General features: G+C 44.5%; 2 protein-coding genes across 9 annotated transcripts in view; both read left to right on the plus strand.

The window, feature by feature from the left end:
* Nucleotides 1–7226, plus strand: part of LOC144611834 (uncharacterized) — a 72614-nt gene extending 65388 nt beyond the window's left edge. For all 8 annotated transcript variants that reach the window (XM_078431122.1, XM_078431125.1, XM_078431123.1 and 5 more), the window contains one exon: nt 1436–7226. In XM_078431122.1, the coding sequence (XP_078287248.1) occupies nt 1436–2247 (812 nt within the window). In that variant the 3' untranslated portion in view covers nt 2248–7226. The remainder of the gene's footprint in view (nt 1–1435) is intronic.
* A 12232-nt stretch (nt 7227–19458) lies between these two features.
* LOC144611868 (mitogen-activated protein kinase-binding protein 1-like) overlaps nt 19459–23009 on the plus strand; it is a 57216-nt gene continuing 53665 nt past the window's right edge. The window contains exon 1 of the mRNA XM_078431177.1: nt 19459–19744. Within this exon, the coding sequence (XP_078287303.1) occupies nt 19619–19744 (126 nt within the window). The 5' untranslated portion in view covers nt 19459–19618. The remainder of the gene's footprint in view (nt 19745–23009) is intronic.

The following is a 23009-nucleotide window of genomic DNA, read 5'->3' on the forward strand; positions in this document are numbered from 1 at the left end:
GATGGACTGCAGGCCAGTAATCCACTCAACATTTGGAAAATGACATTGCCATTGAAGCAAGACACTGTAAATTACCTTTTTTTTCACAAAATGCTGGAGTAACTCAGCAGGTCAGGCAGCATCTCAGGAGAGAAGGAATGGGTGACGTTTCGGGTCGAGACCCTTCTTCAGACAGTTATTTTCTTAGATTGTAAATGACTTTTTAGTCATTGAAGTAGGAATCAATAGGCAATACTAGAGTAACTCAGCGGGACAGGCAGCATTTCTTGATAGAAGGAATGGGTGACATTTTGGGTCGAGACCCAAAAGGTCACCCATTCCTTCTATCCAGAGATGCTTCCCGTCCTGCTGAGTTACTCCAGCATTTTATGTCTTCCTTCGGTTCAAACCAGAATCTGCAGTTCCTTCCTACACATTAATAGGCAATGTTGTACGATTGGGAGTAATGCATGAGAGTCTTTAGTATGTACCTCTCCACGAAGAACATTAAAATAGGTTAGAAAGACACGCACTGCTGGTCAGGCAGCATCTCCGGAGAAAAAGGATGGGTGATGTTTTGGGTCGGGACCCATCTTCAATCTGAGGAAAGGTCCCGACCCAACCCATCACCCATCCTTTTTCTCTAGAGATGTTGCCTGACCCGCTGAGTTACTCCAGCACTTTGTGACTACCTTTGGTATAAACCTCTATCTGCAGTTCCTTTCTACACTAAAATAAGTTACCTGTTCGAACATATAAATTACATGTACACAGTCACCCACAGTAGTTTACAGCAGTGTCTCAAAGGAAATTATTCAATCATTTTTGCACTCCCTGGTTACAGTGTTGACACCATTGCAGCCTAGCATTGGATTTTTGCTTTCAAGAAACCAGAGGACACTCACAATCTGATAGATCCCTTTATTCCTACCAAAGATGTACAGGTTTGTAGTAATTGGTTTGGTATAAATGTAAAGTTGTCCCTCGTGTGTGTAGGGTAGTGTTAATGTACTGGGATCGCTGGTCGGTGCGGACTCGGTGGGCCGAAAGGCCTGTTTCCGCGCTGTATCTCTAAACTTAAACTAAATAATAACTGACTCCATGAGCAGCAGAGAGATTAAAATTGGCATTCTTTGGGTTCTTTGGTGTTGACCTTTCCTTGAAGATTCCTAATGCTGTTGCAACCGAGTACTTCTGTGGAAACTGTTCTGTGGAAAGTATACACTGTTTGTAAATCGGTGTCCTGTTTGTATTGAGATAACTATATTTTTTGAACTGGTCATCTGTCTGATTTATAATATGGATTTTGAGTTTTATTTGAGCTCATTATGTGTTGAATCAACATGGTAATAAAATCTAATCTTTTATTTTACGGTTATTTCTAAATACGTTGCACAGATAGTAACTTGTGTTTTTCGAATGTATTGATATTTCTTTCCCTATATTTCTTACACAGAAGATTATTTGCTTGCTTCACCATCATCCCAATTGAGCGAGATCATGCAGAGGCGAAGAAAAACATCAGGCCAAGTCCATAACACGGTATCACGATTATTAGATGTAGCATCAAGAAACCTTAAGACTGTGAAGGATGAAGAAGGGCATGTGAACGCATTGAGCCAGAAATTCAAACCGACATCAGACCGGTTGCCATTAAATGGAGGTCAACTTGAAAAGCCAGCACAAGAGGCTCCCTTTTGGTCAACGTCAGCAAGCAATAACAGTACTGCGGCCGCTCAAGGGAAAGATCAAACCGATTCTCGATCAGCGGTAAAAGGGAAACTGCAGGCTATCAGATCAACAAAGGGACAGGATATCCTACAGAAACTGGCCAAGAAAGTGCAGGAGGCCGGCATAAAACCATGGACATGGAAATCAAAACGAGAAGATTTGGAGAACGTCCCGCAAACATTGTTTGACAATGCCAGCAAGTCGATCCATTGTTTCCAGAAGGCTTCCGTCACCACTGTCGATGAATCTCCCCTCGCCCAGTGTGTCTACACAGATCCGACTAACCTTTTTGTGGACGGTGGAAACTTGCATAGACTTCTGCCAGACCAAATACTGAAACAGGGTCCAGCCCTGAATAGAGGGGAACTGGGGCAAATGGAAGCCGAGCTAGACCTGGATTTGGCCTCCTCCAGCGACTCTACTACAGCAGCAAATGCAGTCAAAGAGCCCAAAATATTTATATCTTCCGTAGATATTCATTCTGCCAATGAAGCAAATGCAAATGGAGGTTACTTGCTCCTGGATTCCACACAGTAGTAGTGAGAAGGGTTCCTTAATGGAGTAGCTCTGACAGTAACAAATGTTGCTGTCTCTTCTCTTTCACTTGCACTCCCGTGCCGAAGATTTCTCCATGCCTTAATGGAAGACTGGCTGAGTAACTAGTGGCCAGAAAGGTTGAGCTTTGTTTTGGATAGATGAGCCGTGACTCGGATTGGGCTCGCCTGAGGCAAGCTTCTGAAACATAACAGCAAGGGCTGCACCCTGTGCTAATGTTAGATTTGACTCATGTTTACACGCAGCTTTTTAAAGCTGTTCAAGACAGTCTTGCTCTGCTGCTTTCGTGACTGAACAAAGGCCAAGTTCTCTTCCCTTTCTCCTTCTTCTGCCCTCATCAGGGTTGCTGTCTATCCGGCTGGAAGAGTGTAACCAGAGGGGTGTAGCCCTAGGAGCAGTTGGAACTGCAAGCTGTACAGCTGTTGACTTGGTTGCAATATTCGCATTTGCACAATGAGGTGATTGGGGGGTGTAACTGAGAGCTGTGGAGCCAACCCAGAGTGAAGGTGGAATGATCGATGTGGAGAATGCATCCCCAAAGTGAAACTCCTGTAGAGTTTCGTATCTATGGAGACACCAATAGTAAAAACACACCACTCCGTCCCGCCCCATCCCACCTAGATTATTAGTTGAAGATTATTTAATATGCAGAGGTGAATCATAAGAATGTTTTTTAACGTGCCCAAGTGGGCCCTAATTCAACAGGTTATTGAGGGTCTGTAGGAATGGGTTCATTTTGCAAGTTAGACTCTTGATTTCTGAAGACTGGTGTCCCCACTGTTCTTGGTTGCTGCGCGTAACCTGGTCGGGCAGGGACGAAATCTTTCTAGTTTAAAGTGCATTCCCTTGTATACTAGCATTCAGGCTTAGGTCTTCAGTTTTTAACATGATCGTACATGAAGCACATTGCACAAAAACCTTCTCACAAGAGTACCCTTCTTGTGCAGCTGTTACTTTTGTGCAGCACTTAGCAATTTTCATTGACATTAAAAAAAATGTTCCAGAATCTTACACTAAAGCTAAAATGGCTGAGAGGATATCTAGCTCTTTGCAAAGCAGCTACTTATGGGTACACTTTTCTACGTAAAACGGTTAAAATTAACAACTTTGCTGTTATTCAGGCCTGTCGCTCCCTGAAGAACCCCCCATGACTAAGATGAGTCATTTTATTGTAATTGCAAGTGTGAGTATCTGCAGTGATTTCCTTTTTGTGGTCCCAGCACAGGTTGTTTATTGCTCCCTAGCTGAGAACTAGTATGGGTCCTGTTTTCACGTTCTAAACTAACCGATCGTGGCATAAATTCCCAAAAAACAATAGTCTAGGTGAACCTTGGGGCTATTCGGTGTCATTATGCATAAATGAACTAAGTTGAGCCCTATGGTCAGCCAGTGTGAATAATGCTGTGATTCTTTTATCCACTCCATCTTCTGTAGGAACCAGCAGGTTCCTTGTGGTATCTCCACTGATGAATTGGATACTGCTCTGTGAATGTGGATTTCAGATTTGAGGAATTGTAGTTTAGTGCAGAGACTTGGACCATGTACAACCATTTTTCTAACCAATTCTTGGGTTGAGGTTATGATGACCCGAGATGTCCTTCTATTTCTAGTGGTCCAGCACTTGTATGTATGTAACTCAGAGTTCAGTTCAATTTGTACCACAGCTCCTGGTGTTGGTTTAGTGTTTGAGGGTCAGCGGTCTGTTTTAACACCGATGCCTCAGTGATGGATGAATCCTAAATGTGAACACAAAAAAATGGGTAGAAAAAAGTTACCCAAATTATGGAAAACTGGATTTAATCCTTGTACATGTTTCTTGGGATCCCTGATTAAAATGTGGATCCCAGAAAATTTAATTGGACCATCTTTTGGTTATGATTGCTAGTTCTGTAATTTGGAAGAACTCCACTCCTTTATCTTGCATGATTATGGGTACTAGGTGGAAGAAATTGGTCTGATGTAACATTTGAGTATATCCTGGTGAAAGAAAGATTTCTGGAAGTGGTGAACAGATGACAATACTTATGCACATTTTCAGTACTGTAACTGTATATATTTCACAATGCTGCATGTGAGGCACATTTTGCCACAATGGATTTGAAGGGTCACCAATGTTCTACCTCCTCATAATCTGGCCCTGCACTGCCATGGGGAAATATCCTCTGACATCTTTTTTTTCCTGTTGCTCTCGTGATCTGCTTATATTTTATTTTCTGTGTGCACAGCCATCTCTGGCATCTGTTGTGTTTTGCGTTTTGTTTGAGTGCTTTTTGAAATTCCCAGCCTAATGTAACAGTGCTTTGAACTTCAAGGCATGGCACAGTTGTGTTTCATGGTAGACTTTAGAAAACACAGAAGTCAAGGCTGTGTACAGTTTCTAAAATTCTGTTGCATATAATAGCTAATCTTCAGATAAGATAATTGCTTAGCTGTTTATAGAATTTGCCATGAAACCTGTTGGCCTTTGAGGAGAAACTTGCAAGTGTATCATGCAGAGTGTTGGAAGGGTGTAGTGGTCTAGGACTGCAGTGATATGTTTTCCTCCCCCCCTCCCAATTTCAGAAGCAAAAATACAGCAGTCACAGTTCCATTCATACTAGAATGCCCAGCGTTAGGAAATTTTAAAAAATCCTGTTGCCGGAGGGTAAAATATTTGTTAAATCTGAATTTTAAATAGTTGCATTTCAAAAAGGAACAATTGAGCTAATATTAAATTAACTCACTGTTACTGGCTGCTTTGTGTTCAGTGAGGAACTAATGTTAACCAGTGTACAAGTGAAATCCATGCCACCTGTCCTGAAAACCCTTTCTCCCCTCCCCTGCAGTCAGTCTGAGGAAGGGTCCCAACCCGAAACGTCATCTATCCATGTTCCCCACGGATGCTCCCTGACACGCTGAATTACTCCAGCATTTTGTGTCTTTACTTAGTAAACCAGCATCTGCAGTTCTTTGGTTTCTATATTCTGTAAAATCAGTTTGTTTAGTCCTTTAAAAGGCTGAGAGGAGGGTGGAGCTGAAGGTGAAACTAATCGTTACTGATCACCATTGTTCTGTTTCTCTGTACCATTTTAAATCTTTTTTCCTGTTTTTAACTTAATTTTGTTTTGGTGCCCATTGCAAAAAAACTTTTCCAACCCCTTACACTGAACCTTTCCTTGATTTCCACATATCTGTTTTTGGAAAGTCAGATGAGGGGCAGCCACAGGGACAGATGAAGGGCAGCCCCAGTGATTGAACTTACTTGAATTTTTGCTACATCTGTTAAAACTTCGGGTAAACATAGTTTACTCTGTGTGTGCGTGTGTGTGTCAGGAATAAGAATGAAATCTGCGTTACCAAATGGGCAACCAATTTCTCGTGAGGCAACGTTTCACTTATTTGTTCTATGTTCTTTTTCATATCTCTCATTTCCCTCTCCTCTGACTCAGTCTGAAGGAGGGTCTCATCTCAAAATGTCACCTATTCCTTCTCTTCAGAGCTGCTGCCTGACCCACTGAGTTACTCCAGCTTTTTGTGTCTATCTCGTGAGGCAACTTCAGTTCACAGCACCTGCACCTCTCAACGGCTCGCGTAATCATTCCTGACGTGGGAAAGTTTATTTTTCATTCCCCTTTCACCTGCAGCATTCCAAAGTTTTTGTTGTTGCTTCTCTTCTAGGCATCTTGCATTTCCCTTCGCATTTAATTTCACAATAAAGCCTTGCTGCAGCTAATGGAAAACGAAAAGATTGGAACCTTGCAGCTTGAGAAACGTGGGCACCAGCTTGAAATGCAGAGCAAAATATAATCTATGCACTGTGGCAGATGTAGCCTGTCTTTAAACAGTTATTTAAAAATTAGTTTTAGTGCTAATTTTAAGTTTATCTGTAGACTGCTTAGCCAATATACAAGCTAAGGGAGTGGATTATCTGCCACTTATATAAGTGATTATTCACAGGTAAATTTGTATTTGAAAATACTTTTGGATTGTATTCCCATGTGATCATGATCATGCGATCATTGGCTTCATGGCTGGCACATATATTGTGTGTGAAGGCCCAGGTCCTATCATCTGATGACTGTAGTTCGGGTTCAACCTCTAGCCTAGTCCATAGAAAATGTACCTTCCTATCAATTGCTCAGACCGAAAACTAGAAATTTGATTAATTGTTTAATCATGACGATGACATTGAGAATTGAAGGAAAGTAGTAGCTTTGTCAATTGCTTCCCCTCTAATCCAAGTGAGAAAATTGTGGACTTAATCACTACTTGAAGACACGAGTCCATAATTTAGTCAAACCCAACCATTGTTTACGGAGTTGATATTCTTTGGGTAGGTGTGAGGTAGGCATTAGAAACCAGTACGTCAATGACGGGGAGAGATCTCGTGCTGTCCTGGCCAACATTCCTCCCTTAACTGGATATTACACTCAATGTTGATGAGCTCTTGGTTACCCAAATTGGCTGCTTTTATTTGCCTACATAACAATCACTGCGTTACAAGATAATTGTAAGTGTGAAGCTCCTTGAGACATTCAAGAGATGTAATTAGGTGCTATGTGAATGCAATTTTTTAAATAAATGTAACAAACAAGGTATTTATCAGTGTAACAAATTCTGTGAAAAAATGGATATAAGCTGGACTGTGTGAAGATTCCAGAGCATGATTGAAACATTTAATAAGGAAAAACTCCTTAATGTTATTTCACAATGTAGAAAACATGACTTTTTTTTAAATTCATGGTGTGTTCAAGTGCTTGTCTGCATAATGGAAGTTTTCCTTTCACGTCGTTGTAGTTCCTTGTGACTAAAGGATATCTTTTTTAAATGGCAAATATTGATTTGCTACTGAATTTATCTAAGCCAGTTTGTAAAGTAATACCAGTGTTATTTGTATTTTTAATATTTTTCAATGAAAGGTGCATCACCTAATGGTGAGAATTATTTTTAGTATGAATACTCTGTAAATACAGCAAACTCATTAAAAAGCATGTTTGCTGCAAAATGTTTTATTTGGCTAGGTGTTGATCTTATTCACATCCAAGCGACAAGAAATTTAGTGTCTGATTAGTGATCTCCACAAGCTTTGACCTCTCGCTCTCCACCGTAACTCCTGTCAATTTTAAACATTCCTGTTCACCTCAAATCTATAATGCATTTTCACCATACATTTTCACCACTACATCTCCACTGTAACTATATGTAATTAAAATGAAGAGTTGGGCTTTTAGAGTTTAGAGATACAGCGCGGAAACAGGCCTGTCGGCCCACTGTGTCTGCGGTGACCAGCGATCCTCGCACATTCACACTATTCTACACGCTGGGGACCATTTACAATTTCACCAAACCAATTGACCTGTGGGAGGAAACCGGAGTACCTGGGGTACACAGCTACACAGTCACCGATAGAAGATACAAACTACAGACAGCACCTGTAGTCAAGATCAAAACTGGGTCTCTGGCGCTGTGAGACAGCAACTGTACTGCTGTGCCACCGTGCTGCTGGGGATAAACTCCGCCTGTAAGTGACAGCTTTCAAATGGCCCTTCTGGTAGTTGAGGCTGTGGGTCCACTCAACAAGGATTGTGGGACCAGACTACAGATAAATTCCTGACATGGAGAAGTTCAAATCAAGAACAGCACTGGTCAGCAGAATCTCTGACGGACATGGATAGGTGACACTTCAAGGTGTGAAGACGGATCCCAATCCGAAACAACACTTAGCAATGGCAGTCAGAAGAGGGATCCCCACTCAAAACATTGTTTATCCATGTCCTCCAGACATGCTGCCTGACCTGTTGAGTTACTACAGTATTTGTGCTCTACAAGATTCTAGCATCTGCAGTTCCTTTTGTCTTGGAAGTTCATAGCAAAGGAGCATAACATTGGAGCGAGTGGTAGACTGGAAGATTTCCATAAAAACCCATCTGCTTTATTAAAGTCCCTCAGAGAATGAAATTTGTCATCCTTATCCTGTCCAGCCAGTGTGTGATTCCACACCCACCAATGTGGCTGACTGACTTCCCCTCAGAAATGGCCAGCAATCAACTTGGTGCAAGGACTTGTTAGGCATGGGTATTAGACTCTGCTCTACAATCAATGGCCACAGTCTGTATAGGGAGAAATGAGGACAAAAGCTCCACTTTGAATCTTGGTTGGACCATTATTGAATGGAGGGATGTGGCACTGTCACTTATCTGAGGATAATCGAGACGACATCACTACCCAGAAGAACGAATGGAGCATTGGGCGGAAAACTCCCCAAGAGCTCTGGTATGTTCAAATGTGCTGGAAACTGCTAACAAGCTGGCCAAACCAAGCATCAAAGAACCAAATGAAGCAGCAGGTCCTTGCTAATAATAAAATCAGAGATGGCATCCAACTATTAAACATGGGATAGTTTTGTTTGGAGTTACAGTGTGGAGGCAGGGCCTTTGGCCCACCTATCTATGCCGACCATTGATCTGTTTACACTAGTTCTATGTTATCCCACTTTCTCATTCACTCCCTACACACTTGTGGCAATTTACAGAGGCTAATCAACCTCCAAATCAGCACGTCTTTGGGATGTGGGAAGAAACCCATGCAGTCACAGGGAGAATGTTCAAACTCCATGCAGACAGCCCCCGAGGTCAGGATTGAACCTGGGTCTTTGGTGCCGTGAAGCAGCAGCTCCAGCTCCTGCACCACCCATCTCACTAAGATATAGATATTCAGTCCAAACCTGATGGAGGACTTGGTCCATCAAACTTACAATGTTATGGCACTTCAAGAATAGAAGTGACTATTACAGTGGAATCTCCCTCCTGAGAATTACAGTGAATGTAACCAGAGCCTCCAGTTAATTTTAGGACAGTAAGGTCAATGTTAACAAAATTGATTCTAAGGAAAGATTATGCAGATTAGTAGCATGAAAGGTGATCTTATTGAAATGTGTAACTATTCTGAAGGGGGTGGTCAGGGAAGATATTCAGATAGGATCATGCATAGGAAAGGTTTAGAGGGAGATGGGGCATCTTGGTAGACATGGACAAGCTGGGCCAAAGGGCATGTTTCTATGCTATATGACTGACCAAGATGCTACTTCCCCTCGTTCGGATAATCTAGAACTAAGGGAAATAGCCTTGATTCAATTTGGAAACGAGTAAGATATATTTTCAAAGATATATTTCCAATGAATGAATATATATCTCTATTCAAGGCTGAGATAGATATTTAGACTTTAGGGGGGGGGGGGGGGGGGATCGGGGAATGGAGAACAGGGAGAAGTGAACTGAGTGAGGCCAGCATCAGTTTAGCCATGAAAATCAAACAAGAAACATCTGCAGATGCTGGGAATTTGTCCCACCCACTGCCCTCCCCCACTTCTCTACCAGCTGGACTAACTTGTTTTTGCTTTCTTGGTTCTGATGAAGGGTTTCAAACCTGAAACATTTAGAACTTCTCTTTCCACAGATGCTGCCCGGCTGCTGAGTTTAAGCATTTTCTGTTTTTATATCAGATTAACGATGAACTTTTGAATGGCAGATCAGGTTTAAGAGGTTGTCCCACCGACTCCTGGTCCAGTTTCTGATGTTACCGGGCGAGTCAATGTGATATTGCCTGCAGAGCAGCTTCAACAGAAATGCAGAGAACAGACATGCCGATATTAACCCAACAACCGCATGTAACTTCTCTAGCTCTTTGTTAACATGTTGCTGGTCCTGCTACACTAGTCAAAGGATGTGTTGAATAAATATCAGACCAATGAAGGTTTGGATAATACCAATTTGCAAATAGGATAATCAAAACCGTGTGTGGAGGAATGGGATAAGACAATATACCACATTCAATAGACCAAGAATGATGTGAGTTGCCAGGTTAATGCTAAGGCACCTGTGATGAATGATATTATTGACCAAGTCCCAAAAGCTGTTCAAGCCAAGAGTATCAGGACCCATTAGGGGTCAATCTCTCATTGAATCCTGTGCGCGGTCAGGATTTGTTCCTTGTTCTATATATGTGTCACCCCAAGTTAAACAGCGTAGAAACAGGCTCTTGGCCCAACTGCATCTATACCTAGCGTTATGTTTATCTATACTAATCCCATTTGCCTGCATTGACCCCATATCCCTCTACGCCCTCCTCATTCAAATACCTGTATAGATGCCTGTTAAATGTTGTTCCTGCTTCTGTCTTCACCACCTCAGCTAGTTCATTCAAGATAACTACTCTGTGTGAAAAGTCACCCCTCCACCCCCCTGATGATCTTTAAGCCTTCTCCCTCACCCCTTCAATATATGCTCTCTAGTTTTCGACACCCCTATTATATCAAATAGACATTGGCTATCTACTCTAGCTATGCCTCTTACAATTTTATATACCTGTATTATATATCTTGGCCTCCTTCCCTCCAGGAAACCCCTCCCCGTTCCACTCACAGGACTTTGTCACTGAACCCTAGTCAGTTCTATCTGCTACATGTAAAAGGAAAAAAAATCAGTTCACCACTCCAATGACTTACAGGTATGTAGGTTAATTGACTGGGTAAATGTAAAAAAATTGTCCCTCGTGTGTGTAGAGGATAGTGTTAATGTGCGGGGATTGCTGGGCGGCGCGGACTCGGTGGGCCGAAGGGCCTGTTTCCGAGCTGTATCTCTAAATCTAAAAAAATCTAAACCATATTTTTAGGCTGCTATTGTCAATTGTACTAAGCTACAGTGAAAAGGAAAACTGTACATTAATACAATCAAGGCAAACTTGTACATAAGGTAGAGCAAAGAGTACAGAATATAGTTTTCAACATTGTGGCATAACAGCTCCAGAGACAAAGTTCATCATTCCTTCTCTCCAGAGATGCTGCCTGACCTGAGTTACTCCAGCATTTTGTGATACCTTCGATGTCCGCAACGAGGTAGATTGGAGAATTGGGACTGCACCCGAGCTTATTTAAGAACCATTCAAAAGCCTGATAACAGGAGAAGAAGGCAGTTCCTGAGTCTGGTGGTGTGTACATTCATTCTCCATATCAGGAGCAAGAGGAAGTAGTAATGGCTGGGGTGGGAAAGGTCTTTGCGATGCTGGTTGCTGTCCTGCGGCAATGTGAGGTGTAGATGGATACAGTGGTGGAGTGTCTGGTCCATGCGATGGACTGGGCTACATCCACAACCCTGTAATGTTTTTACTTCTTTGGCAGGACTGTTCCCAAACCAAGCTGTGCTGCAACCTAACAGTATGCTTTTTATGGTGCACACTTAGAAACATAGAAAATAGGTGCAGGAGTAGGCCATTCAATATGATCATGGCTGATCATCCAGCTCAGTAGCCTGTACCTGCCTTCTCTCCATACCCCCTGATCCCTTTAGCAAAAAGGGCCACATCTAACTCCCTCTTAAAGATAGCCAATGAACTGTCCTCAACTACCTTCTGTGGCAGAGAATTCCAGACTCACCACTCTGTGTGAAGAAATGTTTTCTCATCTCGGTCCTAAAAGACTTCCCCCTTATCCTTAAGCTGTGACCTCTGGTTCTGGACTCCCCCAACATCGGGAACAATCTTCCCGCATCTAGCCTCTCCAACCCCTTAAGAATTTTATATGTTTCTATAAGATCCCCCCTCAGTCTTCTAAATTCCAGCGAGTACAAGCCCAGTCTATCCAGTCTTTCCTCATATGAAAGTCCTGCCATCCCAGGGATCAATCTGGTGAACCTTCTCTGTACTCCCTCTAAGGCAAGAACGTTTTTCCTCAGGTTAGGAGACCAAAACTGCACACAATACTCCAGGTGCGGTCTCACCAAGGCCCTGTACAACTGCAGCAGAACCTCCCTGCTCCTAAACTCAAATCCTCTTGGGTTTTGAGGACCAAGCTTTGTGTTAATTGTTCACTGCTCGGTGTTGGACCTCGCTGTACCTTTAGGCCTGTTTAAACTCTAAACGTTTCCCAGTAAATTCAGTCACAAAGTGGATGGATTCCACAAACCCACACCATTGACAGCGTTGGTCAGCTAATCCAGGAACTGAAAGTTAATCTCCAGAGCACTGCTGCATGCAACCTGCGAGAACAATGGGAACAGTAACTAACATGGAAATTATTATTAACCATTCTCCATAAACACAAGTATCTTAGACAAATAAGAGGGTTGTTCTGAGTGCCATTTCAAGAATCGAGTTGTCAATAAAGAGCTTTGTGGCCCATTGGGAGATGGGATATTGTGAAGTACTGTGCCAAAGGTCTATTGTGGGGTATTTCCTGAGAACCTCAAAGCCATTCCTCAGTCAATTCAATTAATTCTACATGATTTTAAAAGCTAGGTATAAATGAGGTAATGGGAGCAGACAACATCCCAGTGAAAGCACGGAATGTTGAGTCATCGTTTCATCACACCATCTAATTGACGAGAAGGAAATTTGCCCAGTACATTGCTGTTCACAAAACAACAGAATAAAATCAATTCAGCTTATTGATGCCCAATCAGTCTACTCTCAATCACCAGCAAAGTAATGGAACATGTCATTAACTTGCTTATTGATATCCAGTTTGGCTTTCACCGGGACCCACTCTTGAAAAATTCAATACGGCCTTGGTTCAAACATGGAGCAAAAAGCTGAATTTCAGAGATGAGTTGTAAGTGACTGCCCTTGAAAGCGAGGCAGGTTTACACAGGAATCTCTTAAAGCTGAAGTTGATGGCCATCAAAGCCTACAGAGTGCACCAGCTACAAAGAACACCCGGATTTCCTTATCAAAGTTAGGAGAGGGACGGTGGTTCGCTGGACGATCTGGATGGAGGCAACAGCTGCAATGGGTCTTTATAGCCAGTTGCAAGTGGACTTATAGGAAAATGGCACCAAAACCTGGCGACTCTTGTATATGTCGCAGTGGGCTATTCCTATGGATTATGTACTTAAACAATATATAACATGCCCAATATATAGAAATATATGGTAATTTACTGAATGGTATGCAAAAAATAATAGTTTCTTGGTACATATGATAATAAAGAATCCAATAACATCTTCCAAACCCCTAGTACCAAGAACGACAAGAACAGCAGGTGCATGGAAATGCCACGTAGTGTTTCCCTTCCAAGTCGCATGTCACCTTGATTTGGAAATATATCACTATTCCATCACCCTGGGTGATTGCTGGGTCTATATCCTGGAACTCCCTGCCCCGAAAGCACTGATTCACCACTATCACCAGAGATGCAGCAGTGATTCACAGTGCCAGCACACTATCGCCTTCCCAAACGCAGTGAATGCTGGTTTTGCTGGCGACACTCAGACTGCACAAAATTGTTTTCCCAAAGTCGTCTAGGCCGGGGAGGTTAGAGGCAGGAAGTCAGATGATAACACTTCCAGGAATACATTCAGAGTTGGCAATGGTACTGCCTTACCAAAATAAATAACCAGCGCAGAACAGAAGTTTTAAACTAAATGTCACACACACTACTACAGTCCAGAAACGGAATCATTCCCACTTTGTGGCCCAGTGCTGTTTGCAAACTCATACCATATCTGTAGGTTCAGTAGGCTGTGTTTACATTTTGCCTATCTGAATCCAATCAGCCCTGCACCACACATCCAGCCTGCAATAACCTTCCTGTGCTTTTGATGATTCAGAATTAGAATGCAAGACTCATCTCCTAATGTCAGACCTTCTCCATCTTTGCCACTGATCTGGATGAATTATGTTTGGAATTTAATTGGAAACAAATTCTGACGCAAGAACATTTTTTAGATATGATTCTGTGTCTATTCCTCATGTGTGGTTTGAATACACTACTGGTGTGTCTGGACTTGCAAGAAAATCTCTCTTCCTGGGCAGGGCAGGCAAGACATGACCATGAAGGGCAGAGTTTAACATGTGTGTAACCAATGGGCAAGGTAATAATATTCTCCCCGCAGATTTATTTGATAATTCTCCTCACAGGAGCGTGCAGACTTCTTTGGCACCGAAACTGAGATTAAAGATCAAATCTGTTGTTATCTTCTTCCCTTCTCTTAGCTCACCCACCAGGCCAAACTATTGATAATTTTAAAAGTTGTAGAGCTTCTTCCCTCCCGGGGAAGAAGCTAGATTAGAATGCACTATTTAAAAAGAAATATGGGTTGCCCGTTAAAAGGCAGAGTAAAGTTGACTTTTTTTTTGTCTCTGAGGATTGAGTCTTTGGAACTCTTTTCCACAGCAGGGAAAGCAGAATCGTTAATTACTTCTATAGCAGAGGTAGATAGATATTTAATAACCTTTCACTCCCTTGTTTATCACAGGAAGGCAGGAATATGGAATTGAGGTTACGTTCAGATCGGCCATCATTTTATTGAAAGAAGCTGAGAAGCCTCCTACTGCTCAATTCCCCTCCAGTCCCTAGTCATGCATCTTTCTCCAGTTTCTCACCTGCTCTAACCTCTCCACAATCTTGCCATTCGCTGCCTTAACATTGCACTCACTGGCTATCCAGTTCTTTAATGGCATGGTGTGGACTGACATTGTTAAATATTCTTGCTCAATCAGTACAACAAGCCCTTTCACCTCCAAATCTGCCATCATTAACATTGTCTTTGTTGTGGATTTTTTGATGTTGAGTGTCCAAGTGAACTAACTGCATCCAGGTCTATCCCCCTCATTTCTCTAGACACCTCCTCTCTCTAAATGATCAGTCTGTGGGTTGATGTTCAGGGAGAGCAGAAATGTCTTCCAACTAAATCGAAGCCTTCGTCTGCATTGTCTGTTGTAGCCACTGCTCCTAGCAAACAGCTTTACCCACTGTCTGCCAACTACCTGAAACGGTTTAAATTCCATTTGGAATATTTTGGAGGACCAAGAACCAAGAACCCAGCCACTTCATAATGTTGACAAGCAATCTCAGCCCGTTAGTTATGTAAGTCACATTGGTGTTATCATTAATTACCTTGATAACATTGACTAACGTCCCTGCTTCAGCCCCACAACAACCGATACTCTCCAGATCCTCGGATTGAATGCTCCAGCTCATAGAATCACAGAGTGATACAGTGTGGAAACAGGCCCTTCGGCCCAAGTTGGGACCAACATGTCCCAGCTACACTAGTCCCACCTGCCTGTGTTTGGTCCATATCCCTCCAAACCTACTTTAGAGCTACCTCTACTTGGACTACATCTAAATCTCCATTGCTGGTTTCCGAATGCAGCTTCACCTCAACATGTTGTGCTCCAGCCCTCGATTGTCTTCTTACTTATACATTTCAATGCATAGGTGTGGAAGTTAAAGATGGGCTGAACCAACCTAATGAACGGGAGAAAACCAACTAACAAAAGGTGAGCCCCATCCCACTCATTTTATGTTACAATCAATCTTGTTTTAATAGCTTGTGAAATTTGTAACTCTGGTAGAAATTGGCAAGATTCCTTAGAGAATATTGTGCCTGGTTGCTGCTGTGTTCAGGAGATTTCTGATTTCCTTCATTCAGCTAATCAGGAAGAGTGACTGGGGCCTGCCTATTCACCTCGCACTGGTAGAGCAAGCCGAACCAAGTCTGCAAGTCAATTTCCATCATATTGCTGAGGACAGCCAGAGTGCCAGGGGTGAAGTTGTTGAATTTGGCCAGGATATCTTTCTCAAACAGTAAGTATGTAGATGGCCTTACTAGAGAGCGGGGAGTACTCCACAATCTGGGAAATTAGGCAGGGAAAGTGACTGAAGTGTCAGTGAGGGAGTACTTTGGATGCAGTGACCATAATTCTATTAGTGTAAATAGTGATGGCTAAAGACAGGATTGGTCCATAAGTTAAAATCCTAAACAAGTACATTTTTACTTGCAGCAGCAACATGACAGGATTATAAACACAGGACTCAATATATATAATAAACAAAAAAAGTTCAATAAATAATAAAACCCTATATAATGCAAAAAAGTACAAAGCCCAAAGTTCCTAGTGCAAGCAAGGCAGTTCGTAGTTTTTTTTTTAGATTTAGATTTAGAGAAACAGGCCCTTCGTCCCACCGGGTCCGCGTCGCCCAGCGATCCCCGCACATTAACACTATCCTACACCCACTAGGGACAATTTCTTTTTTTTAACATTTGCCCAGCCAATTAACCTACAAACCTGTACGTCTTTTGGAGTGTGGGAGGAAACCGAAGATCTCGGAGAAAACCCACGCAGGTCACGGGGAGAACGTACAAACTCCGTACAGACGACGCCCGTAGTCAGGATCGAACCTGAGTCTCCGACGTTGCATTCGCTGTAAGGCAGCAACTCGACCGCTGTGCCACCGTGCCGCCTCTCAGTTGGAGAGAGGAGAAAAAAATAAAGAAATGACCAGCTCCGCTCGGCTGGTCACGGCCCGAAACGTCACCCATTCCTTCTCACCAGAGATGCTGCCTGTCCTGCTGAGTTACTCCAGCATTTTGTGTCTATCTTCAGTTTAGTTGGAGTTCTTAGTGTTCAATAGCCTGATGTTTGTTGGGAAGAAGCTGTTCTTAAAGGATGTTACAGTTTTCAAACTCCTATACCTTCTTCCTGATGGCAGGAGTGAAATGAGGTCAGTGCCCGTGAAAGACCAGGCAGTGTCCACCACTTTTTATAATCTCCTTCATTCATGGGCATTCAAGTTGCCCAACCAGGCTGTGATGAACCAGTCAATTTGTTCTCTTTCGATACAGTTACAGTTCGAGAAAGTATTTGTCGACAAACCGAATGATTACTTAGGATTCAAAGAGAACCTAGGACCAGAAGTGAACATGTTGAAAATAAAGGAAAAAGGAATAATCTGATGACAAACACATGGTCATATGGAGCTAAAGAGAGAAGAGGCCCGAAACGTGAAGTTGAAGGAAGGAATATAGATCGAGGGCAGTGGAGATAGGGGAAATGGTTGTTGTTGGTCAGTTACTTAAAACTGTTCATCTGCTAACCATCAGTTCTTATGTTTAATTAACATGCAAACTGTGTTAATTTGTATGTTAATATATTAACAATTCTACTGTTTCTGCTCCCAAACACACACACACAGCAGAATTATTACCAATAGCCCACGTTGTGCGCCAAGATGCCCACATAAAGACAGATCAAGCATGAAATTCCAAAATCTAACTGCAAGACGTTGGCTGGTATAAAAAGAATGTGAAATATAAGCTGCAAACTTACTCACTGGAGTAATAAAGAAAGATCTGCAGATGCTGGTTTATATCAAAGATAGACACAAAACGCCGGAGTAACTCAATGGGTCAGGCAGCATCCCTGGACAAAAGGAATAGGTGACATTTCGGGTCAGGACCCTTACTTGAAACCTCACCTGTTCATATTTTCCAGCAATGCTGCCTGACCCACTGAGTTACTCCAGCACTTTGTGTCTATCTTTATTCACTGGAAACAGAGACAAAATGCTTTCCCTCTCCCTCCCCCACCCATTGTTTTCCGACTAGTTTCACTATCCTGATTGATTTTACTGTTTGTATGCCTTCCCCTCAGCTACCAATGAACCATTCTACATTTCCTTACCATCGTCTGCTTTGATCTGTCATTTTCACACTTTACCATTACCCAGGACTTCCTTCTCCTTCTTACACATGGACTGAAAGTTCTCAATAGAGACCAAGAGTACACACTAGTAGGATGACTGGACCCTATTGAGTAGGAAGGAACTGCAGATGCTGGTTTAAGCCGAAGATGGACAGAAAATGGTGGACAGGCAGCATCTCTGGAGAGAATGAATGGGTGACGTTTTGGGTCGAGACCCTTCTTCAGACTAGTTCTCTCCAGAGATGCTGCCTGTCCCGCTGAGATACTCCACCATTTTCTGTCCATCTTTGGTTTAAGCCAGCATCTGCAGTTCCTTCCTACTCTATAGGGTCCAGTCATCCTACTAGTTTCACTGTCATCCTGCTCAGTTTCACTGCTTGTATCCACTCGTTATCACCTTCTCCACAGCCAACAATGGACCATTGTGGGCTCCACCTTTCCTTGACCCTCTGGCTGGCTTTGATTTCTTCCTTGCATATCTTTCATTCATTTGTTCTTTACATCTTTTCATACCTCTAGTTTCCTTCTCCCCTAGGGTTGTCAACTTCCTCACTCCCAAATAAGGGACAAAGGGTGACGTCACCGCCCCGCGCCCCATGTGACCTCACCCAGCCAGCGGCCACGTACTCCCGCTCCACCACTGGCGGCCGCCCAGCCACATTCCCAATCTCGTTGAACCCTGTACAATGACAATAAAGATATATCATCCCTGTCCCGCCTGCTAATGGTCCAAAACGCCGCAGCGGGACTCCTGACGGGTACCCGTAAAAGGGACCACATCACCCCGATTCTGGCCTCTCTCCACTGGCTCCCTGTACAGTACAGAATCAACTTCAAGCTCCTCCTATTCACATACAAAGCACTAAACGGGCTTGCCCCCCCCCCCAGCCCCCCCCACCCACATCTATATCAAAAATCTTCTAACCCACCACTCTATCTTCAGGTCCCTCAGGTCGGCCGACTTGGGGCTACTCACTATCCCACGGTCAAGGCTTAAGCTCAGGGGTGACCGCGCTTTTGCAGTTGCAGCTCCTAGACTGTGGAACAGCATCCCTCTCCCCATCTGAACTGCCCCCTCCATCGACTCCTTTAAGTCCAGGCTCAAAACCTATTTCTACTCCCTAGCGTTTGAGGCCCTCTGAGGGGGCGCTGTGAACTGTTTATGTATGTGCTGTTATGTTTGTGTGCCATTGTATGTTCGCTTCTTAGTACCTGAACTGATGTACAGCACTTTGGTCAACGTGGGTTGTTTTTAAATGTGCTATACAAATAAAATTGACTTGACTATATTGTATTGTGTTGTAATACGGGATAGATGGGAACCCTATTCTCCCCTGACTCTCAGTGTGAAGCAGGGTCTAACCCAGATACCTGTTCCTTTTCCTTTTCTCCACAGATGCTGCCCGACCCAGCTGAGTAACTCTACCTCGTCCTTCCCTGTTGCAGGCGGCGGCTTGCATTGATCCCGCGAAGCCGATTGGTCGATCTAGTTGCTAGGGTGGGCTCGGTCCAATCACAGGGCGGAGGGGCAGGCCGTAGGCAGAGAGTCGGGCGGCGATTGGAGAGAGTCAGGCGTCCATCACCGGCGCCTGTCCAATCGGCGGCAGCCGCTTGAGTTTGAATGGGGTCCGCGCGCCGCGCCGGCCGTTGGAGGCTGGAGTTTAAATCTCGGCGAGCGAGCGAGCGCGCGCTTTCTCCTCCTCCTCCTCCTCCACCTCTGCCGCCGCCGACGAGAATAAACAGCGGAGAAAAGTTTTCCACAAGTTTTCCTGCGCGGCCGCTGGGAGCGCAGGGCTACTCCGGGCGGACTTTCTGAGGTGTTCTAAGTTGCGGCAGTTGGGAAGTTTTCTTTTTCTCCTCCCGGTCGACGACGGGCCGCGGGAGAGGAGCCGGGATGGCGGCGGCCGCGGACAGCAGCAGCAGCAGCAGCATCACCAGCCGCATCAGGAACCTGCTGCGCTCCCCGTCCGCCCTCGGCCTCAGGAGGTCGCGGCCGGCCGCCAGGGACGTCGCAGAGCGGGTGAGAAGGCGCGGGCACGGGAGATGGGGAGGGGGGGCAAATGGGGGGGGGGGGGGGGGGTGCAATTTGGGTGGGGGATGCAAATGGGGTGGTGGGCGGGCAAATTGGGTGGGGGGCAAGTGGGCAGGACTGGGAGGTCAAGAGGGTAGGTGGGTGGTACTGGGAGGTCAGTGGGGTAAGTGGGCAGGACTGGGAGGTCAATAGACAATAGGTGCAGGAGGAGGCCATTCGGCCCTTCGAGCCAGCACCGCCATTCAATGTGATCATGGCTGATCATTCTCAATCAGTACCCCGTTCCTGCCTTCTCCCCATACCCCCTGATTCCGCTATCCTTAAGAGCTCTATCTAGCTCTCTCTTGGATGTATTCAGAGAATTGGCCTCCACTGCCTTCTGAGGCAGAGAATTCCACAGATTCACAACTCTCTGACTGAATTTTTTTTCCTCATCTCAGTTCTAAATGGCCTACCCCTTATTCTTAAACCGTGGCCCCTGGTTCTGGACTCCCCCAACATTGGGAACATGTTTCCTGCCTCTAATGTGTCCAACCCCTTAACAATCTTATACGTTTCGATAAGAGGCTAGGTGGGTGGTACTGGCAGGTCAAGAGGGTAAGTGGGTGGTATTGGGAGGTCAGTGGGTAGGTGGGTGGTACTGGGAGGTCAGTGGGGTAGGTGGGTGGTACTGGGAGGTCAGTGGGGTAGGTGGGTGGTACTGGAAGGTCAGTGGAGTGGGGTAGGTGGGTGGTATTGGAAGGTCAGTGTAGTGGGGTAGTTGGGTGGTACTGGGAGGTCAGTGAGTAAGTGGGTGGTACTGGGAGGTCAATGGGGTAGGTGGGTGGTACTGGGAGGTCAAGAGTAAGTGGGTGGTACTGGGAAGTCAGTGGGTAGGTGGGTGGCGATGAGATGGGGAGGCAAGTCTTGTGGTTATGAGGTCAGCAAGTGGGCAGTGCTGGGAGTTCAGTGGGTAGGGCTGGGGAGAGTGGTGGGTTTTGGAGTCAGTGGGCAAGTGGATCTGGGGAGATGGAAAATGGGTGGGGTGGATGAAGTCACAGGGGCAAATAGGGGTTAGGAAGGTCGGGACAGTTTGGACACATTGGGGATGTAGCTTGGGTTTTGGGGGATGTGGATGGGGGATTGGGGTGGACAGGAAGAGTGACTGAAGGAGGAGGATGAGGATCATTTTGAATTTTGAAAAGGGGGGGGGGTGTTTGAGGGATGAGGTCTTCTTATCGAGTCCACATCACAAGATTAGAAATTGTTCAGCCAGAGCTGAACACACTTCTCGGCATCTGCATACAATGGTGTCTTGCGCTTCTTGTGCGTTGTGGTGGAAAGATTGGTGGAAACAGGGTCGCGACATAAATGCTCTTTCCTTGACCCCGAGGGAAGAGGTAGTCTAGGGGTTAGTAGAAGGAGTGGGGGCTAAGTGGTGGGGATTGAAGAAGAGGTTTTGAGCTCTGAGTGCAGAAAATGGACACGGCATCTTTTAGCAGTTGATGTTACTGGTCTAGGAAGAGGTGTGGTTGTGAGTAGATGGGCTTGTGATCCTTTGGCTGGGCGATGAAGATTATGGGGTTTGGGGGTGTAGTGGTTCTTTGGTGTTGCGGTTGATGGGGGTGTTTGGGGTTGGGAGGCTTGGCAAGGTTGTCAGGTTAAGGAACAAAGGGCAATGGGCTTAATGGCAATGGAGTATGTGTATGGCAGCTTGAGTGGAGGCAGTTGGCAAGGGGATTCTAGGAGTTTCTGTGGAGGATTGGTGGGCAAGAGTCTGGTGTAGTTTAGTTTCCGTGAATGGTAACAACCCCTCCACCTTTGCAGGATATTTATGGTGGAGTGACAGTAATGCTATTGATGATAAGAGTAAATGTTAGATTCTTGTTGGCAGTCATTGCTGCCTCTATTGGCATAATTATTAGTTTCCACTTGTCTTTTCATGACTGAATGTTGTATAATTATTGCATTCAGCTTTGGAATGTTCTTTGTTGAGAAATTAAACATGGTGTGGTCATCAGAAAATTTCCCCACTTTATGATGGTAGAAATGTCATTCTTCTTGCGTTTGAGGCAGCAGAAGTTATGAAGCTGCTTCTGCTGCTGCTGTCTCTGTTTGTTGACATTCGCCTGACTGAGATCAGTTGACAGGGCTCACCACGAGGAGGTCGACAGCGTGAGTGTCATTGGTAACACAACTGAAATTGGTACGGTCCAACACACTGCACAGTTGCCATCTCCGAGGTCTGGAATTGTTGATATACTTTAACGACAATCACCTTGTATGCAATATGACTCAAATTATTGCAGTGTTCACCACTTGATGCCTGTTGTTTTCTGTTTTACTGGGGTTCTGTGATATCATGTTCCATCAAATACTGTCTTGATGTCTGTGCCAGTTGCTCTTATCTGTCATCAGGGATTTAACTGTTTTGTCCATGTTTGGACCAAGACTTTGGTGTCTGCAGCTGAGAGGTAATGGTGGAAACGTGGCGTAAACTTAGCAGAGGCAGATGAAATGGGATCTGGGGGTGGAGTACTGAGCTGATATACCAGGAGGTTGAGGTGGACAATCATGGAAGACTGGTATGTCTGTATTACTTCCCACACAAAACAATTTACTGGAGGAACTTAAGACAGACAGCATCAGTGGAAGGAAATGGGTAGCTGATTTTTTTAAAAGGTTTAAGACCCTTCCTCTGGACTGAAAGAGTGGAGAGGATGTAACTAGTATGGTGGGGTTGGGGTAATAGCTAAACACAATAGGTGAATCCAGGTGAGGAGGAATGGATTGGTGGATGGAATGGGGTGGAGCAGAGATGGGTAGGAATAACAAAAGGCTGGAATGCCCACGGTGAGACTGTGCAGACCAAGTGACTGCTTTGCTGAGCATCTGTGCTCTGCCCGCATGGGCACCTGAAGCTCCTAAATGCTAGCCATTTCACTCCCCCTCTTTACTCCACACTGACCCAACGGCCCTCTGCCTCTTTCATTGCCATTCTTTACGACAACACACTGTTCCCACTCACTCAGTTTCTTCCTCACCCATACCATCTACCCATCGCCCACACACTCTTCTCGTCTGGACTCCTTTTCCTCCTTCATTCCCACCAGGTCATATCTTCCCTTATTCGGTCCCATGCTCCACGTTCCTTTCCCGATTCCATCACCTGCAGCTTCTAGTAACTCCAGTAATCACATCCCAGTCTCTGATAACCTGAAGTCACACAAAAGTCAGATTGGGCAAATATATATTTTCTATGATGAACAGTTAA

This window comes from Rhinoraja longicauda, chromosome 41 (genome assembly GCF_053455715.1).
Source record: "Rhinoraja longicauda isolate Sanriku21f chromosome 41, sRhiLon1.1, whole genome shotgun sequence".
NCBI classification, from domain to species: domain Eukaryota; kingdom Metazoa; phylum Chordata; class Chondrichthyes; order Rajiformes; family Arhynchobatidae; genus Rhinoraja; species Rhinoraja longicauda.